Source organism: Polypterus senegalus, chromosome 5 (genome assembly GCF_016835505.1).
Source record: "Polypterus senegalus isolate Bchr_013 chromosome 5, ASM1683550v1, whole genome shotgun sequence".
Taxonomy (NCBI): Eukaryota; Metazoa; Chordata; class Cladistia; order Polypteriformes; family Polypteridae; genus Polypterus; species Polypterus senegalus.
Genome location: NC_053158.1, coordinates 9,735,845 through 9,754,028, shown reverse-complemented (window position 1 = coordinate 9,754,028; position 18,184 = coordinate 9,735,845). Strand labels below are relative to the sequence as shown.

Here is an 18,184-nt window from a genome sequence, read left to right as displayed (position 1 = left end):
GATGCCCTATCCAGGGTTTGTTCCTGCCTTGCACCAAGTGCTGCCTGAGATAGGCCCCAGCACCTTCTCAGGACTATGTAGGTTAGAAAATAACTGACCAAATGACATATATCAGAGAGAACAAAATTTAATTGCACGGTTTAAGCAATATAATTAGACAAGCAATCAAGGGGCTGAATACTTTTCAAGGTACAGTATATCCATCCATCCATCCATTATCCAACCCCTATATCCTAACTATGGGGTCAGGGGGTCTGCTGGAGCCAATCCCAGCCAACACAGGGCACAAGGCAGGAAACAAACCCCGGGCAGGGTGCCAGCCCACCACAGGGCACACACACACACACACACACACACATCAAGCACACACCCACGGGACAATTTAGGATTGCCAATGGACCTAACCTGCATGTCTTTGGACTGTGGGAGGAAACTGGAGCACCGCAGGAAACCCACGCAGACACGGGGAGAACATGCAAATTCCACGAAGGGAGGACTCGAGAAGCGAACCCGGGTCTCCTAACTGCAAGGCAGCAGCGCTACCCACTGTGCCACCATGCCGCCGGTACATTATATAAAGGAAAAAAAAATGCTTGTGTGCTTTGAAGCTACCACATGAATGTGTGTCATTGCTACCATTGCATGGGCATCTTGTGAGAATAAAATTACCTCTTTTTGGACAGCAAAGCCAATGGATACTGCCACAAATGGGAATCTGAAAGAAAAAATAAATAAAATTGACAATAGAAAATATGTTACTTGATGGAGAAGTTAACTGTGTCAAGATAAATATCATTTCAGCTGGTACAGTTGCCAGGTATGAAATGGCATTAAAAAAAAAATATTGCTTTCTAGATTTATAAAATGATAACATAAAAATTATAGTGATTCTACAATTATCCAACTAAGGAGCAGGAACTTTAAAAAATTGCTGTATAAACTGCAGAGCCGTTCCTGCCATGTCAGTGGCATTACTAAATACTCAGCACTTGTTGGCAACTCAATGGCATTAATTCATGCTAAAAATTAAAACAGTGTTTAAAAACAATATCTGCACGTGCTACACGTTTGCACTGGGTAGGAAATATAGGCAAAAACGTAAGGTAATGGAGTGAATATTAGAAAGTTAGTCGCTCGCTCCAACACTTACTCACTAACTACGTGACCCAGAGCGAGTCGCTTAACGTGTGCTGTGGACGGCCGAGGCCCTTGCGCAGCCGGGATGCCTCTACGTTGGAAGGACCAAAGGAAGCAGCATTTCTGGAGCATTGCCTCCCCCAAAGCACTAGAGGGCAGCCTCCCTGGAGTGCGTTGGTACCACGGGTTTGGAGCATGGAAGCTCAACACTGTTAGGGCCCACGGCCACCGCCAGGGGGCACCTGGAGAGCTGCTGAGCCCTTAAATGCAGCACTTCCGCCACACCTGGAAGTGCTGCCAGAACGGGGTCAACGAGCACCTGGAGCACTTCTGTGTGCCTTATAAAAGGAACCAGCAGTCACTACTCCAGGAGCTAGTCAGGTGGGAGTAGATGAAGCTTGCCAGGAGGAGTGGAGGAGGAAGAGAAGAGAAGAGGAAAGGAAAAGGACTGCATTGCACTTTGCTTTATGTACTGTGCTTCTCAAAACGTTTGGCCATGACCATAGTTGCCACTCAAGGTGCTTTAAAAAAGTAATCAACAAAAACAATAAGGATATGACATTTCTAATATATGTACATATACTAAATAGAAAATCAATCTAGGCATTGTTAAACAAAATGTAAACACAACAGAGCAAAACAAACCTTCACTCTTATCAGAAACAGGTTCATATTGTTTTCTATTTAAAAGCTGTATACATAAAGATGGCAAGAAAACAACCAGAACTAATTTACATATAAATAAATAAATATATATACTGTATATATCTATATATATAACTGACAAAGTCGCCCGACCATGGGGTATGCACGACAGAGCCCCGCCCACCAACTCTAAGACCATGGGATACACACGACAGAGCCCCGCCCGCCAACTCACAGAGCCCCGCCCACCAACTCTAAGACCATAGGATACGCACGACAGAGCCCCGTCCGCCAACTCTAACACTCCTCCCACGTACACCCTCGATCTCGAGGCATGCGCACTGCCTGCTCATGTGTCCGCACACAACACCTCACCAAACACAGCCTCAGTCGCTTTCATCTCTACTACAGTCCACATGCACCTCTGAGCCACGTTGACTTTTCATTGTTCTTTTCGGTTCCGGCTGCTTTTCTATATATATAATCGACCAAGTCGCCCGCCCATGAGGTACACACGACAGAGCCCCGCCCGCCAACTCTAACCCTCCTCCCACGTCCACCCTCGCTTCTCAACTATCTCTCCGGAACAACTCAGTACGCGAGCTATATTAACCGTCACTAACGAAGACTCGCTACACTCAGAACAGAAGAGGAAAGGAAAAGGACTGAATTGCACTTTGCTTTATGTACTGTGCAGTGGGGAGCTGGCTAAAGCGCTCCCCAAATATAAATAAACGTGTGTGCTGTGTGGCAACTTGTGTCTGCCAGTCTGTGCCGGGTAGGGTGGCTGGTACGCCCCCTGGTGGTCCACACCAGGTAGAGCTACAATTTTAGAAGTGAAAAGAACAATTACAATGCTGTTTCTCCATTAGCATGATTGCATGCTCTTCCAACTGTTCACAGAAACTGCTATAGCTAGTGATGAGTCCACACAGGACTCACAGGAAAAGCCACAGGATCAAATGGAGTCAGTCTTTGAGCAGATGCTAACCAAATTTGTGGTGTCTTCTGTTGCCTGTTCAATCTGTCACAACGGCTGGAAAAAGTGCCGCTGCTGTGGAAATCATCTTGAATTGTTTCTGTTCCAAAGCAAGAAGGTACCTCTTCAACTGATGACTACAGACTAGAGGTCCTGGACCATATAAGTCCTCCTGTAGTAGGCCACCTGGACTCAAACAAAGACTGGAGTGGAAGATGTGATTATCTGTCTGTTCAAACAAGGCTTGTTACAATCTGGGCAAAACCTGGCAGCATTGTGAGAATAATGCTTGTTGATTTTTCCTGTGCCATCAATACTATCCAGCCATCCCTGTTAAGATATAAACTCAGAGATAAGCAGGTGGATGAGCCATTGGTGTTCTGGATAAAAGACTAAAAGACTGTTTGTCCGGCAGACTCAAGGTCTCCATCTCTGATACGGATGTGAGCAACACTGGAGCACCACAAGGAACAGTCCGGTCTCCTTTCTTTCAGATGATACGACAATAAAGCTACTTGACTTAACGTTTGTAGAGTATTTGTACTGACTACCACTTGTTTTGTCATATTGTTTATGGGTGATCTTTACTATGTTTTGTGTACCTGGCAGGACAGATCGAGTAAGATTTCCTATTTACATAATAACTTTATTTATATAGCACCTTATCATACATTTACAGTCGTGGACAAAAGTTCTGAGAATGATGCAAGTGCTGGTTTTCACCAAGTTTGCTGCTTCAGTGTTTTTAGATTTTTTTTGTCAGATGTTTCTGTGGAGTACTAAGTAGAGTTGCAAGCATTTCGTAAGTTTCAATGGCTTTTATTGACAATTACATTACGTTTATGCAAAGAGTTAATATTTGCAGTGTTGGCCCTTCTTTCTCTGCAATTCACCCTGGCAGGCTGTCTGTCAATCAACTTCTGCGCCAAATCCTGACTGATGGCAGCCCATTCTTGCAGAATCAATGCTTGGAGTTTGTCAGAATTGGTGGGTTTTTGTTTGTCCACCCGCCTCTTGAGGATTGGCCACAACTCAATGGGATTAAGGTCCTGGGAGTTTCCTGGCCATGGACCACAAATTTTGATGTTTTGTTCCCCGAGCCACTTAGTTCTCACTTTTGCCTTTTGGCCCGGTGCTCCTTCATGCTGGAAAAGGCATTGTGGGTCACAAAACTGTTCTGGGATGGTTGGGAGAAGTTGCTCTCTGAGGATGTTTTGGTCCCATTCTTTATTCATGGCTGTGTTTATAGGGAGAATCGTGAGTGAGCCCACTGCCTTGGCTGAGAATCAACCCCACGTGACATGAATGGTCTCAGGATGCTTTACTGTTGGCATGACACAGGATTGATGGTAGCACCGCTCACCTTTCTTTTTTCTGGATGCTCCACACAATCGTAAAGGGGATTCATCAAGGAAGATGACTTTCCCCCAGCAGTCCAATCCCAGAATATCAGTCTGTCCCTGAAGTTTTTCTTGGCTTCTTTGCTGCCCTTCTTGACACCCACCAGGCCATCCTCCAAAAGTCTTTGGCTCACTCATACCTGCCTGCTGCCATTCTTGACCAAGCTCTGCACTGGTGGTGCCCGCAGCTGAATCAACTGTAGGAGACGGTCCTGGTGCTTGTTGGACTTTCTTGGGTGCCCTGAAGCCTTCTTCACAACAACGGAACCTCTCTCCTTGAAGTTCTTGATGATCCGATAAATGGTTGATTGAGGTGCAGTCTTCCTACAGGCAATATTCTTGTCTGTGAAGCCCTTTTTGTGCAAAGCAATGATGGTCCTTTTGTGGCAAGGCTGAAATGCATTGGAAATGCTTTTTTTGGGGATTAAGTTCATTTTCATGGCAAAGAGGGACTTTGTAATTAATTGCAATTCATCTGATCCTCTTCAGAACATTCTGGAATTGCCATCATAAAAACTGAGGCAGCAAACTTTGTGAAAATTAATATTTGTGTCTTTCTCAAAACTTTTGGCCATGACCATAGTTGCCACTCAAGGTGCTTTAAAAAAGTAATCAACAAAAACAATAAGGATATGACATTTCTAATATATGTACATATACTAAATAGAAAATCAATCTAGGCATTGTTAAACAAAATGTAAACACAACAGAGCAAAACAAACCTTCACTCTTATCAGAAACAGGTTCATATTGTTTTCTATTTAAAAGCCGTATACATAAAGATGGCAAGAAAACAACCAGAACTAATTTACATATAAATAAATAAATATATACTGTATATATCTATATATATAATTGACTAAGTCGCCCGAACATGGGGTACGCATGACAGAGCCCCGCCCACCAACTCTAAGACCATGGGATACACACGACAAAGCCACACCCGCCAACTCACAGAGCCCCGCCCACCAACTCTAAGACCATAGGATACGCACGACAGAGCCCCGCCCGCCAACTCTAACCCTCCTCCCACGTCCACCCTCGCTCTCGAGGCATCGACTTCTCAACTATCACTCCGGAACAACTCAGTACGCGAGCTATATTAACCGTCACTAACGAAGACTCGCTACACCTTAATGAACAAGTACTGAAACTTATCCCTACCGATGAAGTAACTTTCACCAGTGTTGACTCCATCGTCACAGACGATCCTGCAGATCAACTTTCATTCCCCAAAGAATTTCTTAACAGTCATACTCCCACTGGCATGCCTCCGCATAAACTCAAAATTAAAATTGGTTCAGTCATCATGCTTCTCAGAAACCTCCTGCCAGCAAGAGGTCTCTGTAATGGCACTAGACTGACTGTTACCAGCATTCACCGCAATGTACTGGAGTGTAAAACTATCACATCTGCTACCTCACAAACTGTCCTTATTCCCCGGATTTCCCTAACCCCATCAGATTCAAATTTGCCTTTTACTTTTACACGCAGACAATTTCCTGTTAGATTGGCCTTTGCAATGACAATTAATAAAGCACAGGGCCGAACTTTCAAAAGGATATGTCTGTATCTGCCAAAACCTGTTTTCACTCACGGACAATTGTATGTTGCTCTCTCCAGAGTTCCATCTTTACATTCACTGACAGTTGTATCCTCAAACCCACCCCATTTGGACAACTGTGTCTTTCAGGAAGTGTTCACCCATCAATAAATAATTATGTGGCGTATAGTACGCCGCGGGTTGGCTAGTAATATATAAAGTATATATCTACATTTGACTTAGGCATGTGTATATGGCAACACATTAAGTGGAGACAGCTGGATGATATTAAATTCAGAGAACAGATACAAAAGCAAATAAAACAGCCCATAGCAGTTTCAGCTGCTTAAGGATATAGACGGAGTCCTTGATTCCTGAATGTGATTAGTTGACCAGCTGACACAGAGGACAGGAAAACAAGAAAAGCTCTGCACATCTGCACAAAAAGGCAAAATAAAGAAAAACTACCTGCACCTCTCTCTGAAGGGCCATGAGAGCAACACTGGGGCACCACAAGGAACAGGCCTGTCTGCTTTTCTCTTCACAGACTACAAATATAACAGCACGTCATGTCACCGGCAGAAATTCTCAGATGATTCTGCACTTATGGCGGTGTATTGATGAGGGGGATGAGGCAGAGGAGAGGAATCAGGTGAAATTTGTTTCTCGGTACAAAATTAATTGTCAGCAATTTAATATCAGCAAAACCAAGAAACTGGTTATTGACTTTTGCCACACTACGTCTGTCACTATTCAGGGAGTAGATGTGGAGGTGGAGTACTGCTGCAAGTACCTGGGGGTCCACGTCAATGACAGCCTGGACTGGTCTAGTACCACAGAACAACTATATAAAAAGGGGTAGAGCAGACGCTTTTCTTTTTGGATGCTCCTTTATTTTTGGGTAGTGACGTCCCTTTACATGCCCTACAACTTTGTGATGGCAAGTGTGAATGTTTACACCAGTGGTTCTCAAACTGTGGGGTGGGCCCCCCTAGGGGGGCACGAAGAAACAAAAAGGGGGGTGAAAAGATGTGAAAAAAAGAAAACAAGAATCGGAAATCTATTGAAACCAAAACAAATTAACTTAAACTACATTCTGATACTAGAAAAATAAATATAGAGTTAGATAAATGTCGATAAAAGTTAAGTAGGTATAATAAAATATGCATCTATGACACATCATTAATTAAAGAAGAACAAATTGGTATTAGTGGGCTACTTTCAAAAAAACGTTAGGCGGGCGCAATTAAAACCATTATGAAAAAGCGGGTCGCAAATACTTAAAGGTTGAGAAACGCTGGTAAACACTATGATGTGCTGGGCTGGTAACATCACTGTATAGGATTAAAGAGGCAGGCACCGTTATGGGGCACACTCTCAACCCACCTGGAGGTAGTAGTGAAGGAGAGAATGAAAGTTGTTGGTTTAACCCTCGCTCCACTATTTGATATCCAGTTGGTCAATTTTAATGATCCGATGATTTCATAGAAAACTACTTACAAAACATGCAGGACATAAGTAAATATTAAACAAACCTGTGCACAAAGTTTGTAGTCCCATCTATCGGATCAATTATCCAGGTAGGCTCGTCAGTCAGTAAGCTGGATTCCCCAGCAGCAACCGATTCTTCTGCAATAAAACTAAAACATGAATTGACTCAGCGTGCTTTTCGGTGACTTTTTTTGTGGTCATTACTTGAATTTGAAGGTTTGACACAGAGTTCAGTACAATGCAAAGCAGCATCTGGACATGTTAAAAATATTTTCTTAACCACACAGTGAGATAAAATGTTCCAGATCATTAAAATTTTGAAAAGTATTAACACATTAAGGTAATGAACCAAATGAAAACCACACAAAAATGGAGGAGTAACATTTTTCAAAACTTTGCTTTTTGTAAGTATTATCTGAAAACGGTGTGTCATGGACAGCCTCTGACTTACACATTTCAAACTACTCTCAACATTTAGTGGTATGTCAGGCGTCTTTTAAACATCCCAGTGTATATGTGCTGGTGGGAGTTTTCTTGTATGTACTGTGATGGCCTAATGTGCACTCTAAGAGTCGGTTCAAAAGAGGACAGGCTGTGACGTCCACTGTCACCTCAAATAGCATATAAAGGATACGGATAATAAAAACAGGGGATCTGTGCTCTGAATGCAGACACACGTGAACCATACAGTGTAAGGCAGTGGGCACTGAGCAAGTCATTTATCCTCCCTGCATAGTTATAAAATAACATATATACAGTATATATATGTATATATATATATACAGTATATATATATATATATATATATATGTATGTATATATATATATATATATATATGTATATATATATATATATATATATATATATATATATATATATATATATATATATATATATATATATATATATATATATATATATATATATATATGTGTGTGTATATATATTGTGACGGCCGGGACGCCTCTGATGCATACGTCCCGGGGGAGCCATCATGGACTTTGCAATACCTCCCCCGGGGCGCTTGGAGGCACTCTCCCTGGCAGTGGATTCCTCCACAATCTCCCCCGTGGCTCCATGGGACATGGAGTCCACCACAGCAGCCCGGTTGGGAGATGGGGTGGCCGCTAGGGGGTGCTGCAGAGATCCAGCCACCACACTGGACGGTTTATCAGCCCCACCCGGAGGTGCAATTAAGATCAGCTGGTCAGGCACCTGGATCACTTCCGGGTGGGGCATAAAAGGGCCTGCCTCCCAGCAATCGAAGCCAGAATCGGGAGGAAGAGGACGAGGTTGCCTGGGAGTAGTGGTGGAGCAGGAAAGTTTGGTTTTGTGTGTTTGTGCTTTGGACTGTGTTTGGGCTGTGTGGCACGGGGAAGACGTGTCACACAGCTGAAGAAAAATAAAAAGCCTTTGAGTGTGAACACGTGCCTCTGCGTATTCTATGCCGGGTCGGGCGCTATAAAGCGCTTGTTTACAATATATATATATATATATATATATATATATATATATATATATATATATATATATATTGTGGAGTATGGCCGGCTTATCCCGGCCAATACCCCCAAGCCGCCAGGTGGAGTCCTCCCTGTAAAGTGGAGATGCCCCGGGTTCCAGCAGAGCATCATGGACCTTGGAGTTTCCCTTCACAGCCCTGATGGATATCATGGGGACCGCCAGGGGACGCTGCAGGGAAGCACTGGGACTGGGCTTGTATAAAAGGGGCAGCCTCCCTTCATTCAATGACTGGAGTCGGGTGGAAGTGGAAGAGCTCCCGGTGGTTCCCGGCATTCCCCTCTTGGCCACGCCCCAGAGTGGCGGAAGTGCCGGCTGTTCTCCCGGCAGCTCTCCGGGTGTCCTCCTAAATCTTCCCCCCAGCACTTCCTGGTGTGGCGGAAGTGCTGAAGTCACAAGTCCCCAAGGCATTGTGGCGCCTCCTGGCGGTGACCATGGGCCCCTACAGGGTGGGGCTTCCATGCCCTGAACCCGTGGCCCCCAAAGCAACCAAGAAGGCAGTATAATAATGAACAGCTAAGAACAGGAAGGTGAGACTGCAGTGAGCATATGACTAGCAAAAATTAACAACTGAAGACTGGGAAAATATCACCTGCTGGGACATACAGATGGTAGGGTGAACGTGTGGCATAACCAGCATCAATTCACTGATTTATCAGCATAGTACAGGCTAGTGGCAGTACTGCTACATTGGCATATATAAAGTGTTTTAATGCCAACTGAGCATCATTTGAATGTCACAACACAACATACCCAAGCATTGTTCTTGACTACAGTTAGTTAGCCACGTGTCCGGCATCTCTGACGCTGCATCCTTGCCTATTATAAATCTTCTCTCCATCTTGTTCCATTTCCTGCAGGATTCATCCTTTTGCTCCTCTGTTTCTTGTTTCCTCTGTCACCATATCTTTCCACCTGTTTCCTGGCCTTCCTGCTCTTCTCTTTCCTACCAGAATCCATCTTTCTGCCTCTTTTGCTGTCCTTGAGTTGTCCATGCACCAGCTTATCATTCTTGTTACGCCCATTTGGCCAGTCGTATCTTTAAAATCCTTGTTACTACCGTATGTACTTGCGTTGAAGTTCTCCCGCGGATAAGTCGGGGCTTGATTTTACCGTATAATTTCTGGAATTTTATAATGTTGGTCGTATAAGTCGAATGTGGAAAACTCAAGCTATTAGTCCAAGAGATTACAATATGCTAGCTCCCACTTGAGGGAGTAACCACGGAGCACACTGCCTTTTTTTATTTATGTGGGTGCAGCAATGTGCTGTATCAGCGAGTACTCCTAACCTCTCTGTCTCTGTCTCTATTGTGCCTACTTGACCACACGGTAATACCCAAACTATTCTGAAGTGATGTTTGCACTGTTTTGTGTTTTTGTATCTCACACCCTCATGCACCTTTATTGTAAGAGCATCTCTTATCTACGATGGAGCGTTCGATCAGAAGAAAATATGAAGCTGGTTCTAAATTAAAAGTCGTTGAAGTGGCAAAAGAAATTGGTAATTGCGCTGCTGCAATAAAATTCAATGTGTCTGAGAAAGTAGTGCGAGATTAGAGGAAGCAACAAGATAAAAAATAAAATGAAGTGTCGTATTGTCGGGGTCTGATTTTTATGATTTATTTTTCGGTTTAAGGACCTGACTTATATGCGAGTATATATGGTAATCTTTCTGGGCCATCTTACTTCCATCATTCGTCTCAAGCATCTTCCTGACTTCTTTTAATTGCCTGACTAAATGTTCAGTTTTCAGCTCCATACAAGTCTACCCGGCAATACTAGTTTGTTACAGACTCTTGATTTTATCCAGAGTTTGATGTCTCTCCAAAGTCCTATTTCTATCTTAAAAAATACCGTTCCTACCAAACCTTATTCCTTCACCACGTCCACCTCACAGCTACCTTTTGCTGCAGTCTCGCTTCCAAGATTTGTGAATTTTGACTATATGCATCCATTTATGGCACATCCTTTTCTTTTTAGAAAAGCCATAATTCCATGAGGATCATGTGCCATGTCATGATGCATCTATCATCTCAAAGCTGGATGAAGAGACATGACATTGGCTTCACTGCACAGTCTCCAGACCTCAATCCAGTAAAGAAATTTTGTCATGAAATGAAACAGGAAGGCTGCAGCAAGCGGCAAAAACATCAGTGGAAACTACTCTGCATGTATAGAAGAATACAGCAGACAAAATAAACAAATTAAATAAAAACACATTGTGACACAAAAATAAACAAAGGTGTCATAATATATGTTTTTGTTGCTTATTTCTTTATGTATTTATTTAAAAAATTCTTCATCTTTGTATTTCAGTGACATCACGTGCAACAATAAAATACACAATGAAATTAAAGCTGCCATTTTCTCCCATCACAGTTGAGAGGATGGGCTCTAGCATGTAACAGTGGAACCTCGGGTCACGAACGTCTCGAACCACGTACAAATCGCCAAACTTTTGCATCTGTTCACGACCACACACTCGGGTGACGAACAAGCAAGTTTCCCTTCCGGTTCGTACACGCCGATGATTTCCGCACGTGTTCAGTCTTTCCTTGTGCATTCCCTGTGCATCGAGCAAGAGAGAGAGAGAACGAGAGCGCGACCGAGCAAGCAAGCGAGAGAGAGAGAGCACGAGAGAGCGAGCGAGAGTGAGAGAGAGATGGCAGTTAAAGAATGCACCGGGCTTGTTTTTAAAGAGACTGCTTCGAGCATTGTTTTAACCTCGTATTTAATGAAGACTTGTTTCTATTGGATTTTAACCTCCACTTCACTTCTGTTTACAGCGATCGGTTCGTAGCCTGCATTGTTGCAATGCTTCTTTTCTTGGTTGCTTATTAAATTACGGATTTTTCAAATGTTCATTTTTTTCCCAGTACTTAAAACTCATTAAAAAAAAGTTTTTACAGCGAGCGGTTAGTATAAGTAAGTAATTTATAAGAGCTGAGAGTGTAGAAAGTGTGTCTGACAAAAGCATTCACACGAATGAGAGGTGAGAGGATCGTGGTCTTGTTTGAAAATGGTCGAGAGGAGGGCGGGACTTGAAAAGATCTCATGGGCAGTCTCGTCTTGCAGGACTTTAAAAAATCGCTTCAAAAAAGTCTTGCCTCGTCACAGGTTTTTTTTATATAAAAGAGAGATGTGTACTTATTTATTTATCTACTTTAATCCAAAATATTCCTCCATATGTATAGACCAGAATACCTAAAACATTTTTCCAGCAGCATCTTAAATGCACGTCTCAAAGAACTGAGGCTGTTCTGCTGGTGAAAAGGGGTCCTACCTGATGCTGCTTAGGTGGCCTCCAATAAGATGTCCATTTAATAAATCTCAGTAATTGTAGAGCATTTTGGTATGATGTTCACCATATAAAGTTGCAACATAAAATTAACGTTGCTAATTTGGTAACATTGCAAAAAGGAATTTTAGCGACAAACCTGTGCGTTTCAAATTTCTTCTTTATTGAAGAAATAATCATTGCTTCAACTTTTTTATCAGTTTCAGTTACAAGGTCCACAGGGGAGGATTTTGTCATAAAAGATACTTCATTCCTTAGGGCTTCACAAATTAGCTGCAATTCAATTGAGAAAAAAACAAAATCAATTTTTAAAAGCACTTCCTTCACCTCGCACATTAAAGACAGCTTTTGAAATAACTTTTAAAACACTCCTGAATCACACCTCCAGTCCTTCCGTAATGACATTGGAATCATTTCCTTAAACTTCAATGTTTTCACCTTCAATAGCAGCAGCAGTATTAGTACTAGCATAGTCACGTGTATAGAGTTCACTGAAAATCTTACTTGCACAACCGACCAACATGCAACATGTGACCTCTCTCCAACCTCAAAGTCAAAGTGAACTTTATTGTCATCTCAACCATATACAAGTATACAGATAGACGAAATTGCGAAGCTCAGGGTCCACAGTGTAACAACATGACATGCAAATAAAAAAAATTAACATTAAATTAAAAATAGAATTCAAATTCAAATTTCAAATTAAAACACAAACAAGACGAGACATTGTTAAAGGCAAGACAAAGAAGCAGCAGCAATATTGACGTGTAGTAAGCAATATGAACATTGATGCAATATATAATATATAATAATATATAATATATAATATATATTATATGTAATATAATAAATAAATAATAGATATACTGTAAATACTACAGAAATGATCAGTGTATGACGTGTAAACAATGACAGGTCAGAATGTTTCACAGCAGAAGGATGTCAAAGAATGTCAAAGTGCAGTGTGCAAAATCCTTAAAGGCCAGTAGGAGGTTTTCAGTTCTTTTCTACCTGCACACTCGTCTTTGTTTTTAGAGGTGGTTGAGAAAGTGTTGGAAGATCCCAGGGGGCAGCATGGTGTTAAGGAGTCTGACAGCTTGGGGGTAAAAACTATTCTGCAGCCTGGCTTCTCTTGGATGGCAAAAGTGTGAAAAGTCCATGTGAGGGGTGTAAGGGGTCCTCCATGATAACCAAGAATGTACTAAAATACATAACTTGATGTTATTAAATAGAAACACAAAATTCAGCTTACCTGATGTACCGCTTTACCCTGGTCTCCTTACCACTTGCTCAGTTTACTCCCACAAGATCATCAAGATAAATGAGCTGCCACCTGTAGTCCCTGACACAACTCTCTGGTCTTCACCTCCATCACTGTAGCAAATACCAACAGAGTCGAGCCCCGTTCCTGATGAAGCATTATTTTCACCGCACATTCCTCATTATCATCAATTGCTGTCCTGACCAGTCTTCCACATAGACTGGTATCAATGCAAACACTTAACATAAAATATTAGAAAGAATTATTTATAATCAATTGGTTGATCACCTTAAGGGGTGGCACGGTAGCACAGTGTGTAGCGATACTGCCTCGCAGTAAGGAGACTTGAGTTTGTATGTTCTCCTCGTGTCTGTGTGGGTTTCCTCCGGGTGCTCCGGTTTCCTCAAACAGTCCAAAAGACATGCAGGATGGTGCATTGGCCATTCTAAATTTCCCTAGTGTGTGTGTGTGTGTGTGTGTCCTACGGTGGGCTGGCGACCTGCCCGGGGTTTGTTTCCTGCTTTGTGCCCTGTGTTGGCTGGGATTGGCTCCAGCAGACCCCTGTGACCCTGTAGTTAGGATATAGCGGGTTTGCTAATGGATGGATAGATGATCACCTTAACTCTAATAATTTATTTGAGATCTACCGATCTGGCTTTCGGCGTTATCATGGTGTTGAGACGGCCCTAATGAAAGTATTCAATGACATCTCTCTTATTACTGACTCAGGCGGCCCTGCAGTCCTTATCCTCCTTGACCTGCATGCTGCCTTTGACACTATTGACCATGAGATATTGCTGTTGCGCCTTGAACATCTTGTTGGGCTTAAAGGGGCTGCTTTTAACTGGTGCAGGTCATATCTAACTGGTAGACACTTTTCAGTGGCTTTAAATTCCTCTTTTTCGTCTACTGCTCCTCTTAAATGTGATGTTCCTCAGGGATCCATTTTGGGTCCTATCTTATTCTCTACATACCTTCACGCTATTAGAGCTATTTTTAGGAAATGTAACATTTCTTTTCACTGCTATGCTGATGATACTTAGGCTTATATTCCCTTCTGCAACTCTGCAATAAATCAACTGCACAACTGTCTTTTTGAAGATCCTGGATGGCGAATAATTTTCTTGATCTGAATCAAAATAAAATGGAGGTGCTTATGGTGGGTTCATCAGCTAAAGCCCAAATTGGTCTTGGACTTCTCAGCTCTTTCTCTGTCGTTTGTAAACCTCAAGTCTGCAATCTTGGTGTTATCTTTGACAGTAACCTCTCTTTTTGAGAAACAAGTTAATTCTGTAGTCAAGAGTTGCTTTTTCCAGCTTCGTCTATCAGGTAAGATCAAGTCTTTTTTATCTTCTAGCGATCTTGAGGAAGCTACTCATGCTTTTATCTTTTCTCACCTCGATTACTGCAACTCGCTGCATTCTGGGATTAGCAAATCCCTCATACGCAGGTTACAGTTGGTCCCGAATGCTGCCACTCGAAATGGGGCAAGAAAGTCCGATTCTGTTTCTCCAATATCAGCTTCTTTACATGGGCTGCCTGTCAGTTTTCAAATTAATTTTAAAATCTTACTGCTAGTTTTTAAATCTTTACATGGGCTCGCTCCTCCTGTTTATCTGAATTGTGGGCTTTACACCAGCCATCCAGAGTGCTTAGATCTTCTGGTCAGCTGTCTCTTGTTGTCCCTCGTATTAAGTGTAAGACCAAGGGGGACATACAGGACTTTGTCAGCTGCTGCTCCTCGTCTGTGGAACTCTTTACCTCGTCACATAAAGGAGTCGTCGACAATTCAAAACGAGATTAAAGACTCATTTCTATTCACTTGCATTCCGTGACCTTCAGTAATGCTGACGGTGTCCTCATTGTGATTTCTATTTATTATTTATTTCATTTCTATTTATGTTAATTGCATGTTTTTTTCTTCTTTTAATGTAAAGCACTTTGGCCACAGCATTCCTATGTTGTTTTAAATGAGCTATACAAATAAATTGATATCGACATTAACAATCATCCACACCCACTCCAGCACTCTTTCAGACACCTTCATAACATTTAAAAACATGTTAAGACAGCTTCTTTGTCTTCACATTTCTCACAAATAAGATCAAGTCTACTGTGTCTTTACAAGGGTATGCAGTTTACTAACCTTTACCATTAGAACATTAGACGTCTCTAGACGAGAACAGGCCATTCAGCCCAACAAAGCTCGCCTGTCCTCTCCACTTATTTCTTCCAAGAAAACATCAAGTCAAGTTTTGAAAGTCCCTAACGTCTTACTGTCTACCACACTACTTGGTCGCTTATTCCAAGTGTCTATCGTTCTTTGTGTAAAGAAAAACTTTCTAATGTTTGTGTGAAGTTTACTCTTAACAAGTTTTCAACTGTGTCCCCGTGTTCTTGATGAACTCATTTTAAAATCACCATCTCGATCCACTGGACTAATTCCCTTCATAATTTTAAACACTTCAGTCAGGTCTCCTCTTAATCTTCTGTTACTTAAACTGTAAAGGCTCAGCTCTTTTAACCTTTCCTCATAACTCATCCCCTGTAGCCCTGAATCAGCCTAGTCGCTCTTCTTTGGACCTTCTCTAGCACTGCTATGTCCTTTTTGTAGCCTGGAGACCAAAAATGGACCCAGTGCCAGATCCCGATTTCTTTGCTCTGGTACTCGTCTGACCTTCTTCAGTTGCCTACTCCAACACCTGAGTGCTCAGTAAGACAGAGAGAGAGAGAGGTTGGGAGCATCCGCTGATAAAGAAACATCCTGCCCAGTGCCAGGAAGCTCTGTCTCAGTCGCAGGTCATGGATCCCTCAATAGGATAGCGAGCCAAAACACACAGCTGAAAGCACCCAAGAATGTTGAAGAACAAAACATTGCACTATTCTGATATGGCCTTCTAGGAGCCCTGATTTGAATCCTATCAAACATCCATGGAAAGAACTGAAACATGTAGTCTGGAGAAGACCCCTTCACACCTGACCCAGCTGGATCAGTTTGTTCAGGACGAGTGGGCCGAATGACCTGTGGACAGTTTGCAGAAGTCTCATAGAGAGCTCCAGGAATCGCCTGTCTGTAGTGATTACAAACTCTAAAGGTTGTGCAAGAAAATACAGTATTAGATTAAGGGTCCCATCATTTCTGTCCATGCCATATACTTTTGCGTTATTATTTGAAAGTCTTATTTTTGTTAAATACAGAATAAACAAGGATGGGTGCCAAATACTTGGTCAGTTTCAAAAGACAGCCTGAGCATCACTCTCCATCCAGCATCCAGAATCTGAAGAATAGAGGAAGATAGATGTAGCAATATGTCGCCAACTTCATTTCATGTCTAGAAAAGTTGGTACTGTTTTTAAAAATCATGCAGGCCGTACAAAATGTTTGTTGTTGCGTGTATTATTTGTTTAGTTCTTATTTATCAAATCGATTCTAATATGTACAGAAATGTGCTGACAGGACTCCATCATTATACACAGAAGTTCAATATGGTGTCCCGCAGGGCTCAGTACTGGGACCTTTCCTACTCTTAATTTCCATACTTCCACTGGGATCTCTCATTAGGAAACATAATGTTCATTTTCACTGGTATGCAGATAACACCCAATTATACCTTTCATTTAAATCAAATGAAGTTTCTCCAATATTGTTTTTAATTAGTTGTGTTAGTGAATTAAAGGAGTGGATGGATGAGAACTGCTTGTCTTTAAATAAAGATAAAACACAGATGTTAACTGTTGGAGGGAGTGACGCTGATCACAGCAATATTCTGTCATCATTTAACTCGGTTGGAATCCCCATTCATTTCACTGAATCAGCCCGCAGTCTAGGAGATATCTTTGACTCTAGCATGTCATTTAAAGCACACATTACAAAGTTGTCCAAATCATGTTTCTTCCATCTTAAAAATGTTGGGAAATTAAGGTGCTTTCTAAATAAACAGGATTGTGAGGAATTCATTTATGCATTTATTTCTGGTAGGATTGACTACTGCAATGCGGTGTTCACTGGATGTTCAGACTGTTCTTTATACAGCCTCCAGTTAATCCAAAATGCTGCTGCAAGAATTATTACAAGAACAAGAAAATACAAACACATAACTCCAGTTCAAAAATCCTTACACTGGCTGTCGGTTAAGTTTAGATCAGATTTCAAAATCCTCCTTTTAGAATATAAAGCATTAAATGGCCAAGGTCCAGCTTACTTGTCTAAACTTATCATGACTTACAAACCAGAGCACACATTAAGATCTCAAGATGCCAGTATGCTTATGATTCCAAGGATTAATAAAATAACAGAGGGAGGTCGAGTTTTTAGTTACAAGGCCCTTAAACTGTGGAGTGGTCTGCCTGCTACTATAAGAGATGCCCCACCGGTCTCAGCTTTTAAATCTCGGCTGAAGACTCACTACTTCAGTTTAGTGTACCCAGACTAGAGCTGCTGATTAACTGTACAGACTGCATCTCTGTTGTCAGTCATTAGCACTAAAACAGTAGTAACATGATTATATTATATTATAATTTATTACTAACCCTCACCTATTCTGTTTCTCTTCTCGGTACTCAAATGTGGCACTCGGTGCCACGGCCCACCTGCCAAGTTGTTTTGCCTGCCTAAGGTAAAGTCGTCTCTGATGGAGGATCACAGGAATCGTGGGAAAGAGGGGTCCTTTCATCGGATTAGCGCTATTTCAGCTATGGAATGGCTAAATGGGGGAGGCAGCTTGATGGATGAGGTCTCCAGGACTCTGAACAAATCCAAATCATATTATGTGATATCATCTACTGTTGAATTCTACTATGTCCTTCTAACATTTTTATTTTTATCCTGTATTGAGGATTTGTTCTGTTCTGTGTATTGTATTGTATTGACTCCCTTTTCTTTTTGACACCCACTGCACGCCCAACC

At 41.9% G+C, this 18,184-nt stretch overlaps 1 protein-coding gene across 4 annotated transcripts in view; it reads right to left on the bottom strand.

Moving 5' to 3' along the window:
- LOC120530137 (inositol monophosphatase 1-like) overlaps nucleotides 1-18,184 on the bottom strand; it is a 38,613-nt gene that overhangs the window by 7,718 nt on the left and 12,711 nt on the right. For all 4 annotated transcript variants that reach the window (XM_039754333.1, XM_039754332.1, XM_039754335.1 and 1 more), the window contains exons 3-5: nucleotides 12,157-12,290; nucleotides 7,240-7,344; nucleotides 670-715 (exon numbers count right to left, since the gene is read on the bottom strand). In XM_039754333.1, the coding sequence (XP_039610267.1) occupies nucleotides 670-715; nucleotides 7,240-7,344; nucleotides 12,157-12,290 (285 nt within the window). The remainder of the gene's footprint in view (nucleotides 1-669; nucleotides 716-7,239; nucleotides 7,345-12,156; nucleotides 12,291-18,184) is intronic.